The sequence below is a fragment of the Argopecten irradians genome, chromosome 15 (genome assembly GCF_041381155.1).
Source record: "Argopecten irradians isolate NY chromosome 15, Ai_NY, whole genome shotgun sequence".
NCBI classification, from domain to species: Eukaryota; Metazoa; Mollusca; class Bivalvia; order Pectinida; family Pectinidae; genus Argopecten; species Argopecten irradians.
In genome coordinates this window covers 1,232,170-1,252,288 of record NC_091148.1, presented here as the reverse complement: position 1 = coordinate 1,252,288, position 20,119 = coordinate 1,232,170, and the positions used below count along the sequence as shown (strand labels likewise).

General features: G+C 34.7%; 2 protein-coding genes across 5 annotated transcripts; one reads left to right on the top strand and one right to left on the bottom strand.

Annotated features, from left to right (window-relative positions):
* Positions 1–1,151: 1,151 nt before the first annotated feature.
* On the bottom strand, positions 1,152–7,805 carry LOC138308819 (BTB/POZ domain-containing protein 6-like). Of its 3 annotated transcripts, none has more exons than XR_011206151.1 (4): positions 6,246–7,805; positions 4,820–5,151; positions 1,895–3,357; positions 1,152–1,773 (listed from the first exon to the last, which is right to left on the bottom strand). XR_011206151.1 is itself a non-coding variant. In XM_069249829.1 (3 exons), exons 2-3 carry the CDS (start codon positions 5,095–5,097, stop codon positions 2,169–2,171), a joined length of 1,467 nt encoding a protein of 488 aa, XP_069105930.1. In that variant the 5' UTR covers positions 5,098–5,151; positions 6,246–7,805; the 3' UTR covers positions 1,152–2,168. The 3 variants fall into 3 exon arrangements, 1 of the variants encoding a protein (XP_069105930.1); XR_011206152.1 differs by having other exon boundaries at positions 1,152–1,794; positions 1,977–3,357; XM_069249829.1 differs by having other exon boundaries at positions 1,152–3,357.
* Positions 7,806–13,317: 5,512 nt separating this feature from the next.
* LOC138308937 (short-chain dehydrogenase/reductase family 9C member 7-like) lies at positions 13,318–19,808 on the top strand. 2 transcript variants are annotated; one of them, XM_069249993.1, is made up of 5 exons: positions 13,318–13,461; positions 15,147–15,472; positions 16,147–16,408; positions 18,311–18,474; positions 19,407–19,808. In XM_069249993.1, the coding sequence occupies exons 2-5, from the start codon at positions 15,160–15,162 to the stop codon at positions 19,625–19,627; spliced, it is 960 nt and encodes a 319-aa protein (XP_069106094.1). In that variant the 5' UTR covers positions 13,318–13,461; positions 15,147–15,159; the 3' UTR covers positions 19,628–19,808. The 2 variants fall into 2 exon arrangements, with proteins under 2 accessions (XP_069106094.1, XP_069106095.1); XM_069249994.1 differs by lacking the exon at positions 13,318–13,461 and adding an exon at positions 13,703–13,858.
* Positions 19,809–20,119: the final 311 nt, after the last annotated feature.

The window sequence follows — 20,119 nt, the reverse complement described above, 5'->3', positions numbered from 1 at the left end:
ACCTTCTTAGCCTTTGAAAGCATCAGGGTACAGCATTCAAACCATAATATAGTTATACCCGTCTATATAAAGACCATCTATTAATGACATACCATATTTGACCCAATAAATATAAGTGCTCATGCACCTATAAGCGCCCCTCCTCCTTTTTGAGGCCTCAATTTCAAGACCAAAACTATCAAAACTGTAATGGTTTGCAGAAATTTCATCTTATTAATCACCTTTCCTTTTTCATTTTTTTTTTAATGCCCTGGGTGCTAATTGGGTCGAATATGGTAATGAAAAAAAGTCTTTATAGCCAGGTGGTCTTTTTACACAGGTCAGATTATGTTGGTCATACAAAGGACCCTAGAGAAGTGGTCTTACAATGTAATTAAACAGGTGGTCATTATACAGAGGTGGTCTTTATACAGAGGTGGTCGCTAAGGCAGGTTTTACTGTGTATGACAGGTGGTCTTTATACAGAGGTGGTCTTTATACAGAGATGGTTTTTATACAAAGATGGTCTTTATATAGAGGTGGTCGTTATACTGAGGTGGTCGCTTAGGCAGGTGTTACTGTGTATGACAGATGGTCATTATACAGAGATGGTCGCTAAGGAAGGTATTATGGTCATTATACAGAGATGGTCGCTAAGGAAGGTATTACTGTATTAGAAAAATATTAATAACTTCCTAGCTATACATATATATACAATTTGGTCAATTAAATTGAAATGTGTAATTATAATATTTTCCAACTCTTATCAACAAACATTTTACCTAATCCTTACAACATGTATATGTATTTGAAATAATACCACAAATACACAGAGTTGATACTTTAACAATTTCGGAGGATACATCTGTGGTTATGGAAGTTTCACCACTGAACGGTTGAAAAATTGATAAATTATACATACCGTATTCGACCCAATAAGCGCCCAGGGTGTTTAAAAAATGAAAATGTGCTAATAAGACCAAGTTATTGCAAACCTTTACAATTTTGTGTAATTTTTGTCTTTATTTATGCCTGGGCAATTGAAATCGAGGCTTCAAAATGGGGGAAGGGCGCTTATAGGGACACGGGCGCTTAATTGGGTCGAATACGGTATATGATTTATATATAGTACCCTTCCTGGTAATATATTGCAAAATCTCAATCACTGTAGGTAAAGATCATGTAAATTTTACTTACTACATCATACATGTAGGTAAAGATCACGTAAATTTTACTTACTACATCATACATGTAGGTAAAGATCACGTAAATTTTACTTACTACATCATACATGTAGGTAAAGATCACGTAAATTTCACTTACAGAATTAACCAACAACACTTAATTGACAAGATTTGACATATAGGCCTGACATATAATGCTAAAAACTGACAAAAGCTTAGCTAACAAACATGTTGCTTTGACTTTGATCAACGAAAGCATGACCTGTGAAAATTGAACTTGCACAAAAACATCAGCTAGTTGGTACCTTGTATTTCTTTTTGGAATGTTGATTGGCCAATTAATTTTAAATTTGAAAAAGGGTTAATTTCAACTGATTTGATAGCTTATACCCAGAGAAAACCCACAAAATGTAGAAAGTACATGTATGTTACCAAGATTCCTAGAAATAAACTTTAATCAAAAACAGACTTAGCCTAAAATTTTGCCGAAATTTACAAAATGGGATGACTTAGTGTTGACCTCATTTGGTAATTTTTTGTGTCAAGAAATCCAGGCCTAGATAAATTTGTGTCAAACACACAACTCAGTGGTGGTAGACAACTGTAACACCTTTACCACTAACCCACTGAGCTCTCTGACAGATATATTTGTGGTAGAATTGTGTGACACTTTAACCATTAACCCACTGAGCTCTCTGACTGATCATGTCTGTGGTAGAATTGTGTGACACCTTAACCACTAACCCACTGAGCTCTCTGACTGATCATGTTTGTGGTAGAATTGTGTGACACTGTAACCACTAACCCACTGACCTCTCTGACTGATCATGTTTGGGGAAGAATTTTGTGACACTGTAACCACTAACCCACTGACCTCTCTGACTGATTATGTTTGGGGAAGAATTTTGTGACACTGTAACCACTAACCCACTGACCTCTCTGACTGATTATGTTTGGGGAAGAATTTTGTGTGACACTGTAACCACTGAACCTGACTCTGACTGATTATGTTTGGGATATACTTAGATTTATTGGATATTCCTTCTCAAACCTGATGGACTTAATAATGTTTTGTCCCGACGTTGCAATCTGGAAGCTGCCACCAAAGGCAGCGACTGATTTAGTGTTAGGGGACTTGATAGAGTTACCGTGTCTATTCCTGGTGTACTGTTCAGGGATCTTACTATACTCCGGGGCTACCATGATGCCACATACACTGCACATCTTACTTACCCCGATGGCTAATTTGGTCCAGTCTCCAATCTGGAGGACAAGATCAAACTTCATTGAGGTTTTCATCCCCAGGGGGATTTTCCCCTTGTATATCGGCTTCACTACCTCGCCCGACACATCGTCGATGTAGACCAGAGCTTGTTCTATACGGAATTCCCCCTGGGGATTGTGTCCTATTTTTGGATGGTCGGGAGTCCCCGTGGGGGTAGGAACAAAATCGAGTTGTCTGATCTTCATTGGCTGAGTTGTATAAACAGATACTGTTTCTAAACTTTGCACCCCCCTCTCTCCCACCAGGCCTAGTTTTACCCCACTCGACTGGACAAAAGTGCATGTAGGGATTTGTGTCAACGCCTGAAGATTTACTTCCAATGGAGGGTACTCAAGCCTGGGAGTTTTGATAAAATTTGTAATGGTATCGGGATCAAAATTCTTTTGTGTGAAAAGTTTATAAAACTTGAGTAGTATATCATCAGTTAAAACCTCGGTAGGGACAACAACATTGGAGAAGTCTTCTAATGACAGTAAGTTAAATCTCAACTGATATAACATATTCCCTAGCGCTTGTCTGCGATTTTCACCATTCAAAGTCTTCTCATTCTTGCTGCATTGCTCATCCGCCCATCTCATGGCAGCATTGAAGATGTTGATTTCGGCTGTTCCGATCCGCTCGCTCTTCAGCACCATAGCAAAGTTACTCTGAGTAAGGAAGGTGAAGGACTCCTCTTTGAACACCTCTGCCGCGTTGATTTCTATAAAACTTAACGCATCCTTGATGAGGTCGTCCATGCCAAACAACGCCGCGTGATTAAGAATGGTACAGACATTCTTTACATTCAGTGCGCCTTCTAAATAACTCTCGCACTCGTGGAGCAAGGTCAGCAGTTCGTACTTCTGTGAAGCGTGAAGGAGTGGAATAACAGTCTCGTCGTCAATGGCAACCTCATCTGTATAGACGTACCTGTAAAAACAAAACAAATTATAAAGTTCATCTCTGTATGAATGAAATGAAATGGATTGACCCGAAGTGTAAGATTCTTAAGTTGTCAAACCACAAGGCTTTGCCGAGAATCTAATCCCGAGGGATGAGATCTCATGTCTCACCCAAAAGAGGGTGAATGATTCTTTTTCTATTACCCTATATGAGCATGTGTAAATATCACGTGCATAAAATCTCGCACCGGTAAAATTGTGGATATCCCTGTCCAGAGTAAGAGAATCTGTTTTTTCTATGTCACCCTAAGGTAAAGATATGGAGACACAAGATCTTTTCAAGTTCTTCACAATTGTATGATGTTTTGGCAACAGTATCATGACATCACGATGACGATAGATTATTTAGGTCACATAAATCATTGCTTGCAGAATCAAATTCTCGCCACTGACCCATATAATTGCGGTGACGGGTCAAGTCATTTTCATTATAAAAATCAATATCCTATTCCTCCTCGAACAGGGTATACATGTACATGCAGTGATTTTTCTCCTTATATAACTTTGGTCGGTAAACGACCCCATTCCCAATACCAAACCCCCTATATTTTTCCCAATTACAATGACAAATTCCCAAATCAAATTGCTGAGAAAAAAGCTGTCCTGATATAAGATTGTTTTGTTGATACAATACAGGTCCATGTAAAAATAGCATGTAACATCAAATAAAACAGTTATATAATTACCTAAAACAGCCATGTTCAGTAATGGCTAACTTTTACCTAAAATCGTTCTTTTCGCGATTAAAAATTCCCAATTCCTGTCCAAAAAAAATTCCCAAAGTACCCTGAAAAATCACTGACATGTATCAAATTCATGAATGACTTTATTACATTGATACCACATTTCAAACATTGTTCAGAAATTATGTTTGCTATGTAAACATTTCACCCTTTGGGCCCTTTTTTCTTTGCCAGTAATATGTGAAAAATATCCACAAAGTAGTTCTGATGATCAATTTCATCAAGGTTCCTTAACGCATTCACCCCTGAAGACACATTTAGACTCTTCCAATTCAAGGACTAGAAGAGACCATTGTGAAATTGCAGGGGTGAATTAATTAATCTTAAGAAAACGATCATTAACTTAAATAAAATCCAGAGGAAAGCATTATGAAAGTTATAATTAGACAATGATAACTTCAGACACTTCCTTAACTCCTGTCTTAACTATGGAGAATTTGAGATTTTCTTGAATCAGAAGTTCAGAAAATTGATCAGATGAATTTCAATTTGGATGCAAATTTAGAAAATCTTTAGATGTTTAGCGCAGATCAACATATACGCTAATCAGTAAGAAATAAAAACAATAACGACTGACTTATTAAATGAGCGCTTTCGCCCCATTCAAGGGAGATCTTCAGACTTTATTCAGTATATATATATATATATTGTAGACATTGCAAGTGACAATATATTATAAACACTTACCTTAATATTGATGAGAAGATGTCGCTTGCAATGTCTACAATTTTCACCTCAGGCCCACTCTCCGGCAAACTGCCATAAAACATGGTTCGGAATACTGCACTCCGCATCGCCAGGATCAGTCGGTGGGCAGGGATGGCAACTTTACCCGGTTCTTCAGGAAAGACAAACTTGATGTCGGACAAATTTGCATCGAGACATAAAGCGGACAGTGACTTTGTCACAGAATCCTGGAATATGTCACTCATTGGAGTGGCTGGTCCTGTCTCTAGACCCGCCATTGTAATCAGGGACGTTTCTCCATTATTCACCTGTTCCCATACACCACTGCATCACTACAACAAAAGGGAATATGTAAAGAAATGTGGGGCAAACATATACAGTAAAACAAACTTATAATGAACTCTCTTACAACAAATTAATGGTTATAAAATGTAGTAATTTTCATTTCAAATTTCCTATAATATGTGTATAACATACAAACTATTTTTATAACGAAAGGATTTTGTAGGTCCAATATCAGGTCTCTATACACCTTCTTTATAGAATTGAAAAAGAAATTGTTTATAAGGAAAAGCTGATGTTGGCCTAATTGATCATGATAACACATGTATGATTTTGATCATCATGATGTATGATAATCAGCTGTATGCATACATACATGTAAGTATGCCTGCGTGGTTTCACATAAGGACAGTAATTGCATGGACATTAACAAGCAGAATTATATTATAGCTTAAATTGGTCAACCTTTATTAATTAAAAAGAGTAAAATCATTGATGTTTTCAAAACAAAACTTGCGAAATAGGTAGCTTGTTATCGGATTTGACCCTTGACTTGTTCTAAAAGAATTAATAAAAATATGGGTTAGCAGTAAGAATGCTAGGTATGATGGTATTTTTCTTCTTCTTTTGAAAAATTGCAGACTACACTGGTCATTGTAGCAATTGCCACAATTTAACATTATCAAAATTACATTTGTATAGCTAAAAAATTCGAGTCAATTTAAATACAATGTAAATTTTGCACAAATAAATAGACTTACATACACTTACATTTGTATATATATATACATATATTGCCCATAAACTTATGACACAAACTGAATCAGATATAAATATAAAAGTGACGTCATTGAACAGATGCAGATGAGTAGATACATTTACAATGACATCATCGATCACACTAGACTAGTTATCAGTTTACATGTCATTACGATGAGGGGTTTGAATTATTAAAAAAGAAAACAAACAAGAAGGCCTATTATCAACAATGTATGTCAATTACTTTACATGGAAACATGTACTACAGCTGTATATACTGCATGTCCGGCTGTTCGTCCAGAATAAATCATAATTCATCATTTTATTTTAACTTGTCTGTCGTGTGTCAATCTCTGTTTACACCACGACAACAGTTAAGACATACCTTATGTTTTCTCGATCGACAACTTTCAAATGTCACGGTACTTTCCGATCGCCCAGACAGTTAAGCATCTCAACATTGTCAAAATCGTCTGCACAAGAAAAGCAAAACAAAAAAACTAAAATTACACCGGAAACGTCTTCACGCTATACAAATTTCAACTCGTTTCCGTATTCAAATTTCCGGATTTTCTATATAACTTGTAAAACGAATATGAAAATAAGGCACATACTTTGAGTTTTATTTATTGGGCAATTACCATAGATCATCACGTCAAGTCAGAACATTTTGAGGATGTCCAATATGTAACAAATAATATTTTGTCAATAAATTATATCCGAGTAGTGTGAAACATTTATCTACACTGTAGCTAAAATGGATTGTTATAATAAAGTTTTATGCAGCAATAAATTTATCAAAAATAGAAAACTTTCAATTCAGTATTTCCCTTTTATCATTAATTAGCCAGCATTTACACAATGGACCAGAAACATACATGTATACATACAAAGAGACTGGAAACTCCTTCTTTGTCTTTGTTGACAGGCAGAGGGACTTAAGTGTATCAACACAAAGTTTGAACATTATATCATGGTTTGATGTGAAAGTAAAAAAAAAAAAAAAAAAAAAAAAGCATCAATGTCTCTAGAAGATAATTCTCTCTATTATTTATACTACATTGTACATTACAATAATAGTGATTGAGGATTTCTATTCTTATTCCAGGTAGGACGTTAGAATTGTAACTGCTCCCCTATTGCACAATCATAAAAGGCGACTAAATTAAGGAATTTATCATTTATCTTCTTCCTAACGTCTTCCTTGGCACCGCCTCACTTTTGGCCTTCTGTTGAGTGCATGCCCCTGTATGGTAGGCTCTGGGTTCTGTCCCCTGGCCGAGACACACCAAAGTCTATGAAAGTGATAGTTTCTACTCCTGCCTAGCGCTCATCATACAGGAAGTGGGACGACTGGTTCGCCCGTTGTCAGTATAATTTGACCGGTTGGGGTGTGTTGCTTGGTGTCTTCGATGGCGTGATTCAGTGATAAAGCACTATAAAAAGGGCAACAGTTCCACTATAAAAGAAGACACAACACGAACATACCACAGTCTCCCAAACACGCACCACACACTTCAGACGCGCTACACATCGCATACACGGGAAGCCGTCCTTACACGACCCTGACAGTTAATAGGACGTTAATTTAATAAAAAAAAAGTGTTTAACCAATGTTTTGAAAAATAAGGACGTATCACGTATAAATCCTTGGTCAAAAGAACAAATTACGTATTTTTAATAGCAGGTCAGAGAAAGTAAAGTCAAAGTCAATCACGTGATCACTTTTTTCCGGCCAATGGCATATGAATGAGGTATAAGCTCGTGACTTGTTTACTACGTTTTACTACAAAAACGGATCACCGTCGTACTATAATACGGAAAATTCCCCGCGGATCGTGGTTTGAATGTCAAAAATATATGTTTGCATCTATTTTACGCCGTTATGTAACAGGATCGTGTTGCGCCAGTTTGAAATGACGTCAAACTACGTATACCCCCGTCTCGCCCTGTGTATAAAAGCAACCCAGGTTTCATCATAGATCTAATTTGGTCCCCAATTTAACAGTCTACGTCGCAGAGCGTTTGGGTCAATATGAATACTACATTCACTGGAAAAAAAAGTCCGACACCATAGAAAGTTTCACTATATCGCTCTAATATAAGTTCATGAGAACATTTTGGGATTTTAACATCTACGTACAGAGTATGTCAATTTGATTAAAATCCGAACCATGCATGATCTGCAACCACAAATGGGTGTTGAGTTTGACTTAACAATATGAAAGTCTATGTGTCTGAAATGTGTTTTTTATTAATATCATACTGATATTTCATACCATTTTTAATTTTAACTAAAATACATATAAATAAAGTTATTTCTGAAAATAGTCTATCTTTTAACTCAATATATCTTAACCAAAAACTCTATTTTGTTAAAAAAAAAACAATCCTTGTTGTATAGCGCCTTAAGTGTTTTATTGTCCAAGACAGCTAGATATCACATTATACTTGCGTATAACAATTGTATTACAATTATCTAAACTCAGCATTCCGGTTTTTTGTTCGGTTCGGCTCCTCAAGTTAATCCATTTACTCAGTGTTAATCAAGACCCCGGAACAAGCTTTTTACTCTGGCTGTCATCTATTGTTAAAGAATTAATGTCCGTGTCGGTATCACTTTAGACTCAGGTAAACTTACATAACCATATATTGTCAGTAATGATATTTTATGCCTTAGGTCCTTAAGAACCCACGCTATACGTTGACCAATCGCTGCATTTGTTACATATAGCGTTAATTAGCTCCGAAACAGTTTTGACCAATCAAAATTACGTGACACCTGGATAAGTTGTGTGTATTCGTTCCCAAAGCTCACAACGAGCTGGAACATCGAATAAAGATACACGAAACTTAACAGGCTCTCTCCATCATAATTTCAGAAACATCATATCAACAAAAACAACATAAAACTAATATGTAATAATGATTAGTTTCTAATCATTTGCCTTAATGAACAAACAGTTGACACATAGTGTTTAATTTTCAAGGGATGGATCACCAAGTTCGGGCAAAAATTGGGACCAAGTATCAAGCTTGAAATTTATTTTGCATTTGTTGGGGCCTCCTTATAGACTGGAGAATGCATATTCTTTATATAAATTTGTGTCGATATATACTATCAATAAAACAATTATATACCTGTCGGTTTTCTCTCGGATGTCACTTCATGCATTTTGTTAGGCCGATATGCCTTTGTAAAATTGTTCCATTTCTTAATTGCAATTTTGGCTATGAACCTTGTAACATCACTTTCCACATGTGTATTCTGTAGCTGTACTGATTGCTTTCTTTGTCTGGACAGGTCTTGTGGCCTTTGATCTTTCTGTGTACCCTTTGTTTTGTGTTGTGCATTTGTTTGTGTTACATAATGTGTTATTCAATGATACATGAATATTGCTTATTGTTTTCATTAAATTTTGTTCTTTTGTGTACGCATGTGGCTGACAAATCTGTATGGCTTTTTCTAGTGTTAGTTGGTCACCGATGTTTATCAGTTTCTCTCTTACACTGGTGAAGAAATACCAAAGATTATCCGGTCCTGGATTATGCCATTTTCGTCAACGTACATGTACCCACAATCGTTTGCTGGAGTTTCAATGACAGAATTTCGACTTCGAGCATTTTCATTGGATGAAAATTACTTCATTAGGTGTATATCATAAATGTCGCCGCCGCTTGCAAGTTCACTTCTGATTGGTTGAGATAACGGCGTAATGATTTCATAGAAAAAAAAAGAGTCCCAAAAAGAATTTGAAATTTTGAAGAGATTATTTTAAGTAAATTGAAATATATGGATTAATTTGAATACATGTTTATGTTATGAAAATGTAAAAAACAACTACAGAGAATCTCACCATAACCGTTTTTTTTATTCCCACATTTTTACAATGTACAGTACATGTATATGTCCATAACATAAAAATCTTTATAAATTCTTAAATATTATAGTTTTTCATACATTCAGATCGTAAATCATTATAAAAATATATAATTATAGATACCGGAATGAAATGAAATTCGTCTTTCTTATAATTAATTACACCTGTGATACAATAGAGACATGTATATTCTATTTTTACGTAGACTATCCTGATTTCTACCGGGTACATTGAATGAATATATAACAGCTGCGATATCACTACACTATATACTCCTGTACATGATCATATAGTTTATCTGAGTATTACTACAATTAAAATTGTTGTAAGAGACCTTCCAAGGGAGATTGAAAAATAGGTCACATGTACGTGACAGTTGGTCTCTTAATTGAATCACCTTTTTAAATCAAATATAGAATTTAGATTAAATATATGTATCAATGTATATTGTGGGACATGTTTTGACATTTTTATTTTGTTGTACCAAAAACTGTCAAAATAATAGGAAAATATGAAATATATACAGTAATATATCACATAATTTCATACCTCTTTTAATTATGTATTTAATTTAAGGCACTTTTTTTCTATTAATTTTTTATCTATTAATTTTTATCTATCTTTCTATTTTCATTTATCAATAAGAGTAAAAATTTCGAAAACAATTATTTGTTTAGGCCTACCACTTATTTATTATAATTAACTATAATATTACAATGTATTAAAGATGCTCAACCGCTGACAAATGGTGTTTTTTCATTATCAAAAACAGGAGCAGACAACTTAGTATTTTTCTTCAGTTACAAAAGTTACTTACTTCACACCATTATCATCATTGAATAGTTTGAGCTTCTAATTTTACTTCAAGTTAAAAATATGAAAAATAATTAATTGCATCCCGAAAAAATTCCAAGGCACTATATTCTATATGAAATGAAATACTGATTGCGCAGTCATCGAAGGCGAAACAAGTTATTTTATATTATTTTTTGTGTTAATTAGGCATATATATATACACGGTTAAACACCAATTATTGTTCAAATGATGAATATCATTTATGCTCTGTCGGCGGTGGAGCATCTTTAAAAAAAAAATGAAGAAAAAAAATTTCAATATTTTTTTTCATTTTCATTCCTTATTTTATTTATCAATTCTAAAGTTGTCAAATACATTGTAACTACGCCATCTTTAGTTACACAAGTAGGACTATTTTACAGTTTATTACAGTAGCAATCAAATATATTGTAACTACGATTAAAACATGGCTGTGATGTCATCTATTGTTTTTTTCGGGGGTTTTTTTCTTCTAAATTTTGATTAGCTCCTTCAAAGGCCTGTGCTGCATGGGAAAGGATTTTTTTGTTCAAATCACTTCAAATTTATATCCAAAAATCATCACTACTGTATTCAAATCTGCATACATAGCTACATATTTATGGTCCTGTATGTTGAGCAGTGAAAACTAAACTGAGTAAATGATTCAGTGTGAGTACCATATAGTACCTGTGCATGGATCTTTCAAAAAATCATGCAAATCATGATTCTTGTTCTCCGAGTGAGGTAATGAAATGAATCATGAATAGGTCTCAAGTTTAAATAGGTAGTAAGGGTTTACCTGGAGCTGTGGAATAGTTAAACAATACCCATTGTTATAGTGGAGAGTACCATGCGGTGACATTCGAATTCAGTACCATGTTTTAAGTATGAGCAACACCTCAAACTGTGGAATAGTCGAGATAATGAATAGTTACGGGCCTCGAACAATTCCTTATTTTGTCTATTCCACAGTTTGAGGTGTTTCTCCTATACTTATTATTCTTTTTATTATTATCTTTATTTCCTCTAAAATGTGAAGATTATATAAACAATCAAATCAAACATACATGCTCAATTCGTGCAAATAGTGGATGAATATGTTCCATATAAAGAGAGTTATATCTAAGATTGATATTTTTATACAGTATGTATTTACAAAAATAGTGAAATAAGCAATACACTTCATTGGGATATTATATATTTATTTAAATATAAAGTAAATAACTACAGTATCTAAAGCAGCAACAATATTAAATGTAGGAATCTTTTACAGGAATAGATACTTAAAAGAGGTAAGCTTATCATTATCTGTCAAATATGTTGTGACTACGATATATTACGTTACATCGCTAGGAGTATTTTAAAGGAACAGAAAGTTACATAGAACAAGTCACAGAGAGATTAGAGGTAAGGTTATTAGTATCGCTCAAATATGTTGTGACTACGATATATAACGTTACATCGCTAGGAGTATTTTACAGGAACAGAAAGTTACATAGAACAAGTCACAGAGAGATTAGAGGTAAGGTTATTAGTATCGCTCAAATATGTTGTGACTACGATATATAACGTTACATCGCTAGGAGTATTTTAAAGGAACAGAAAGTTACATAGAACAAGTCACAGAGAGATTAGAGGTAAGGTTATTAGTATCGCTCAAATATGTTGTGACTACGATATATTACGTTACATCGCTAGGAGTATTTTACAGGAACAGAAAGTTACATAGAACAAGTCACAGAGAGATTAGAGGTAAGGTTATTAGTATCGCTCAAATATGTTGTGACTACGATATATAACGTTACATCGCTAGGAGTATTTTACAGGAACAGAAAGTTACATAGAACAAGTCACAGAGAGATTAGAGGTAAGGTTATTAGTATCGCTCAAATATGTTGTGACTACGATATATTACGTTACATCGCTAGGAATCTTTAATGGAATAGAAAGTTACATAGAACAAGTCACAGAGAGATTAGAGAGGTTATCTTATTATATCTGTCAAATATGTTTGACTACGATATATTACGTTATACATCGCTAGGAGTATTTTACAGGAACAGAAAGTTACATAGAACAAGTCACAGAGAGATTAGAGGTAAGGTTATTAGTATCGCTCAAATATGTTGTGACTACGATATATAACGTTACATCGCTAGGAGTATTTTACAGGAACAGAAAGTTACATAGAACAAGTCACAGAGAGATTAGAGGTAAGGTTATTAGTATCGCTCAAATATAGTGTGACTACGATATATAACGTTACATCGCTAGGAGTATTTTAAAGGAACAGAAAGTTACATAGAACAAATCACAGAGAGATTAGAGGTAAGGTTATTAGTATCGCTTAAATATAGTGTGACTACGATATATAACGTTACATCGCTAGGAGCATTTTAAAGGAACAGAAAGTTACATATAACAAGTCACAGAGAGATTAGAGGTAAGGTTATTAGTATCGCTCAAATATGTTGTGACTACGATATATAAAGTTACATCGCTAGGACTATTTTACAGGAACAGAAAGTTACATAGAACAAGTCACAGAGAGATTAGAGGTAAGGTTATTAGTATCGCTCAAATATGTTGTGACTACGATATATAACGTTACATCGCTAGGAGTATTTTACAGGAACAGAAAGTTACATAGAACAAGTCACAGAGAGATTAGAGGTAAGGTTATTAGTATCGCTCAAATATGTTGTGACTACGATATATTACGTTACATCGCTAGGAGTATTTTAAAGGAACAGAAAGTTACATAGAACAAGTCACAGAGAGATTAGAGGTAAGGTTATTAGTATCGCTCAAATATGTTGTGACTACGATATATAACGTTACATCGCTAGGAGTATTTTACAGGAACAGAAAGTTACATAGAACAAGTCACAGAGAGATTAGAGGTAAGGTTATCATTATCTGTCAAATATGTTGTGACTACGATATATAAAGTTACATCGCTAGGAGTACTTTACAGGAACAGATCATTTCTGTATACAGTAGAAAATGCTATAGACAAAATTAAACCAGATAATTTATATAGAGCAAGTATAGAGAAACTTTGGATTTGATGTAAGCTTGTTACAAACTGTCAAATATATTTGTATCAATGAATGTCATACGTATTTAACAAAAGGGTAAACCCAGCGTGGCGATGGAACGTCAGTATTTTAAACATAAAATGTATTTTTAAACATAAAATGTATTACACACACAAATGTAAATGTTTGTGTGTGTTTCCACGGATCACTGGACACAGGGTTATATGTACATAACATTAGGATATCTCTTCCAGCTCATGTAAGTATTTGTTAATTTTCAGACATTTCTGTCAGTTCATCTAATAATATAAAGTATTTATTTGAATTTGATAAATACTTAAACTAGCAATTTATACATGCTAGCTTAGTAATGGAATAGATCTGTTTACATGCAGATGCTTAGACTAGCAATTTATACATGCTAGCTTAGTAATGGAATATATCTGTTTACATGCAGATGTCTGACGAATACATAACTTTATATCGCATCTGCTGAAGTTGCTCGCCTTCATAAAAAAGGAGGAACTTGTTACATGATAATTGATATAAAAATATTCTTATAAAACATCTGTTGTTTCATCCTTCTTTATCTATCCATTCAGTTCGTCGTTATGTTGTAAACAGTGTGTAATAGGATGTACATAAGGATGTGTATAAGTTAGTTTAGCTAAAGACGTAAACAACTATGTATATGTAGGTTACATTATACTTGAACTTTACAGTCAATAGACCGTCAACCAATAAGTACACCATCTTATTTTCTGCCAACACACATGAGAGCAGACACGATATTTCGACATAATTTTACAATACCTCCACCTCTCCAACTAACTCTCGCATGTTCGAATCCCATCTGGGACAGTTGTTAAATACTGACCGCTGGTCGGTGATTTTTCTACGGGGCTTTCCCCAATAAGTACATCAACTTATTTTCCCCCAACACATATGTGAACAGATACGATATTTCGACATAATTTCACAATACCTCCACTTCTCTAACTCTCGCAAGTTCGCGTGTGGGGCAGCTGTTAAATTCTGACAGCTGGTCGGTGGTTTTTCTGCGGGGCTTTCTCCACCTCCTAAATCTGGGATGTCCTTAAATGACTCTGGATGTTAAAAAGTTGAAATAAATAATCCACTCAATTAAACATATAAATCTTTAGTTAAGGCTTAGCTTCAATGTGTAAAATTATTGGGAAACAACAGTAGGGTACAGTGATAGTGAGACAGGGAATACTACGATGGCCCATATACTCTTGGTCAATATACACTTAAGCAACATAGTTTTGACAGTAGTTTTACAAAAAAAAGTTGTCTGCAACCACAAAAGCAGTCGTGTTTTGTCAGGTGTTGTACATTTTTTGTGTCAAATTTTGCTTTGCTTTTAGTTTATTTTGTCAAAGCTATGTTGGTCCGTATACGCTTGCCACCTTTCTAACGTTGCTTGGGTAGAGCTTCCCTATCCTTCATATCCACACATAAAAGATTTTCATAATCCAATAATGTCTGGTGACATCTAATGAGTGCAATGTGTGTATATTCTACAGGTATTCTTGAACAATGATCTTAGAAATTGTCGGATTATTGCTGCTAATCTTAATTCTGAAATGGATCAAAAGAAGCTTAAAACTCCCAGATGTCAAGGGAAGGTATGTGTTAATTACGGGCTGTGATTCCGGATTTGGGAAATTACTAGCTCGCAGACTCGACACCCTCGGAATCAATGTCTTCGCTGGGTGTTATACGACCAAAGCTCTAGAGGAATATCGAAAAGCCAGTACCACTATTACAGCTGTGTCTCTAGACGTTACCGACAAAGGAAGCATCCAAAAGGCGTACCAGGTAGTGAAGGAACACCTACCGGAAAACACAGGTTAAGTAGAGTAAATATTATTAATTATAACCCGACTTGTATCCTACAGAACTGATAAATAAATAGATAAATAAATAAATAAATGAATTATTAGATAAATAAAGGAATAGATAAATTATTGAATAAAGAAATAAATATAGATTGACAAATGAATAATTAAATAAATAGATAAATAAAGAAGTAAATAAATAACAACAAAATGCAGAATAGTGATTAATATTTTGAACACATGAGGATATAAGACCATTATTCAGTTCATCGTTACCGAGCATAATGACTATAAGAAACAAGAGGGGACAAAGGAAGGAACCCTGTGTATTTATTACTGATATCTCAACAAACGAAATTCAAGCTAAAAATAAAGTGATTACATACATTATTGTATTTTGGAAATAAATGTACAAAGCCCTACTTCAAATGTGGTGCATACAATATTTATTAATTCTCAATTCATGAATTATCATTGCTTATTCAAAAGGAATTCAATCGTTCGATAAAATCATCGAATATATATTGCAAATTAGTACCATAAACGTGGAGATATGTTATTATTCACAAAATAAAAATCGTCTTTGAATTAAATCGCTTGGCGATGTAAATAAACATGCATCATGAATATTTTACTGTAATTGCAATGTTGTTTGATAGAATGGGTATATTACCCTTTTACACAGGATTATGGGCACTTGTTAACAACGCAGGAACCATGGGACATTTCGGACCAGTCACGTGGCTATCTGAGGAGGATTACCAGCGCCCCCTGTCGGTCAATCTATTCGGGATGGTTCGGATGACACGTACATTTCTTCCTCTCGTCTTGAAATCTCGAGGTCGGATTGTCAACATGACAAGCGGTTCCGGGAAGTTAGCGGCTACAAATGTTGGTCCTTACAGTATGTCCAAGTTTGCTGCCGAAGGCTATTCGGATACACTCAGGTTAAGTGACATCACGAAGGACTGATTAAATATATTTTTATTATATGCAAATAATATGTGTATATAAAAAAAAACAACACAAGGAGTCAAAAAATGTGGCATTATCCCCCATTAGCAAACCTTTTCTTCGACACTGTACGCGCCAATTTACAAAGAACAATGCAAGTCCGATAACTCAGTTCAAAACTCAAGCTCATCTAACAACGCGACATCATCCTTGATACTCCAGGGGTTATTATCGGTGACACCCTTATATCCCTACGGCCCAATAGTCCGAAGGCCCGTTAGTCCGAAGGCCCAATAGGCCGAAGGCCCTTTAGTCCGAAGGCTCAATAATCCGAAGGCCCGTTAGTCCGAAAATTAGTAAATATTGAAAGTTAAAGAGTTGTTATAATTAACGTATTTTGACGAAAACATTTTTCGGCACTGCTGATCTGACAATTTCTATGGACAGCAAGTTGTCATTTCTTCATGGAGCAATGCCAGGTCAAAATTACATCAAAATGAAAAATATAAAAAAATATATATATATATATAAAAAAAAATAACATCTTACATTTTATAGGATATCTCACAAGCATACATTCTATGGATTATCTTACAAACATGCAAGCTTTAAAATGTCCGATTGTTAGCCTTTTGTACACTGTTTTGTATTAGGATTAACATTGCTCCATGAATAAATGATGTATATAATCAAATCTTACCGAAAAATGACTTTTATTATACCTGTAAACGTCGTTATATTGTACAATATATACATGTCTTTAACGACTTATTTTTGCTTCCCCATTCTTTGAATTGTTTATTCTACCCATAATGATGGAAATGGTCCGCATAATGATATTTTTTGGGGAAATATTAAACAGGATTGCATTGTACATATAAAAAAATATACTCTTTAATATCAGATACGTTTATGTATGTCAAGATTATGCTCTTTTTGAAAATACGCTACATCTCGTTGTTTCATATCATTTTCCGTATCAATTCTATAGCCACATACATGTAAGTATACCTTAGCAAGTTTACAACAAATCTTTTGCATCGAAAAATGTAATAAACGTTTGTTTCATTTCAAGTACTGTTCGCATATAAATCCCAATTATATTATCTGTTTTCGGACTATCGGGCCTTCGGACTAATGTGCCTTAGGACTAATGGGCCTTCGGACTATTTGGGCCGTAGGGATATAAGGCGGTCACCTTATTATCGCTGTCATTACATCTATCACTGCAATAGACTGCTTAGACACAGACCATGTAATGGTTATGTGACATGTATGATAAATATGTAGAAAATGGAATCGCAGTAGTGATGGGAAATTTAAAGGCCCATTTATCAAAAGAATTCGGTAGCAGGAACAGGGCTAATGAAGGAGGATGCTTACTCCTGAAATTTGTGCGTGATTGTCAACTTATAATATTTTGGTACCGTCGTCTAAAGTTGATCTTGTCGAATCGTGTAGTAAATGCGATGGTCGCTTTCTCAACGTTCCGGACCAGCACAGATACCATTAAACGTGATGTTTTCTAAGCGCCAAATTGCTACCAATAAGTACTGTGTAAACCGGAAAGAGGTTAACGAGACGCATGTTGGTAACTTAAAATGACATAGGGGTAAATTAGTGGAAGTCATCAGTGCTCCAATAACATAGTATTGCATATTTCTAACGTTAACATGCAAACCAATAACCCTGCCATTACAGTACAGAGGTAACTTTATGTCTTTACGCCATAGTAAAGCAACTACTCCAAAATCACGCCCTCTTCTATTCCCATGTTCTGACTCTGACCTATCGTCATTGCTATCGGAAAAAGTACAATTACTCCGGTGCTTGTAGACCTGATGTTGTGTGTCATTGGAGGGTTCGTCATTTCTAACCAGACTAATTTGTTTCAGACGGGAGCTGTATAGAACTGGTGTTACTGTACATATCATAGAGCCAGGTTGTTTCAGCACTGGTTTCACCGATATGCCAGCTATCAAGGCAACTATTCACCGGAACTTCGATAAGCTGGACGATGCAACAAAGGAGTTTTACGGCGCGGGATACGCAGAAAAGAGTATGTATGCACAATGAAATAATGGACGCTATCATTTCAGTCTTATTACTGGCGGAACTGCTAAATTTAAGTTTCAATCAAAACCTCCGATCAAATTGGTCCTACTTTTTGTGTTCATGTAGACATCCATGACGTCTGCTATGAAAATAAAAACATAAAGGTCACGTGCAGAGCTGTGTCGCAGTTCAAAGATATAGAGCTTTGTAAATACGAACATCATAAATGTAACGAACGAAACTTATATAGTATATTGGACAGTTTTGTATTGGTTTCTTTTGTTTCATAGAGAAAAAAAATCTATTCTGTTCTCGGTCATGATAAACCATTAAAGTCTAGTATTTTAAGTCCAGTAATTTTGAGAACAAAGAACATATCGCGTACTTCTAACTTGATTATAAGCCGATCACTTCATTTAAACTTTTGACGACAACCAGCACACCCGACGCGCGTCTTATTATTGCAACAGATCTAGATAAATCAACCGTCTGTAGAAGCTGGGTGCTACGTAGTGGTAGAACATATATTTGTCTTTCATATTATATAATGTTAACGGAAAGAAAGGGAAAATATGAAGACGGACAATGTTACATTTACAGTAAAACTCGTATATAACTCGAATGACACTGAAAATTATTCCTAGAAAACAATAATAATATGAACTATATATAAAGTCAGCCATACACATGGAAACTTCTAGAGGTGTATTTGGTTATTTAGTAATTCACTATTTGAGTATACAATTGTTACAAAAAAAATGAAGTAAACGGACGCAAGAATTAATTTGAGAAAGTCGTTATGAAAATTATTCCTAGAAAAAATTGTTGTACTACATTTTTATATCGTTATAGATAAAAATTCTTCCTAACCGAGTTCGTGATAATCGAGATTCACTTTACTCTCATATCCTGATAACACTTTACTTTCATTTTCAGTCAACACCATTTTCGAGGACACCATTAAGACGTTTGAGTCCCCCAAACTTCACAAAGTGGTCGATGCCTACGAACACGCTATAACTGCCAAGTACCCAATGATAAGATATGTGGTTGGTGTCGATTCCAATATATTGATATTCCTGAATACATATTTCCCAGAGTGGGTCATGGACTTTATTGCTTGCGCAACATTGCCTACCCCAGAAGGAGCGAAATAGGGGCTTATTGAGAATAGCTATAGACACAGGGAACTGGCACGAATTTCTAACCAACAGTATGTATGTATATATATTATACTACTATGAATACTGTTGGTTAGAAACTCGTGACAGGTTCCTGTGGAATAATACGTTATAAATTGTACTACTACGCTCTGCTACGCCGTGAATACGTTATAGATTGTACAGGGATTATATAAAAAACGATATATTAAAAAAGTAAGGTTAAAAATAGTATATAAAGTAGATAAGGTGGAGTGAAATAAAGTATATATGATTGGGTGATGAATGAATCTCCTCCTGGGTGAGGACACTATATGTTATGTAATATTATGATCTTTTTGAATAAAATTTGATTTGAACCTAAAAAATGTAAATTCCAATCAACAATTATGATATAGATGTTATTTGCGGAGATAAACTTTCGCGATTTTGATCGCGACATTCGCTAAAGTAAATCGCACGCGAAAGAGAGTTGGTTTATATTAGGAA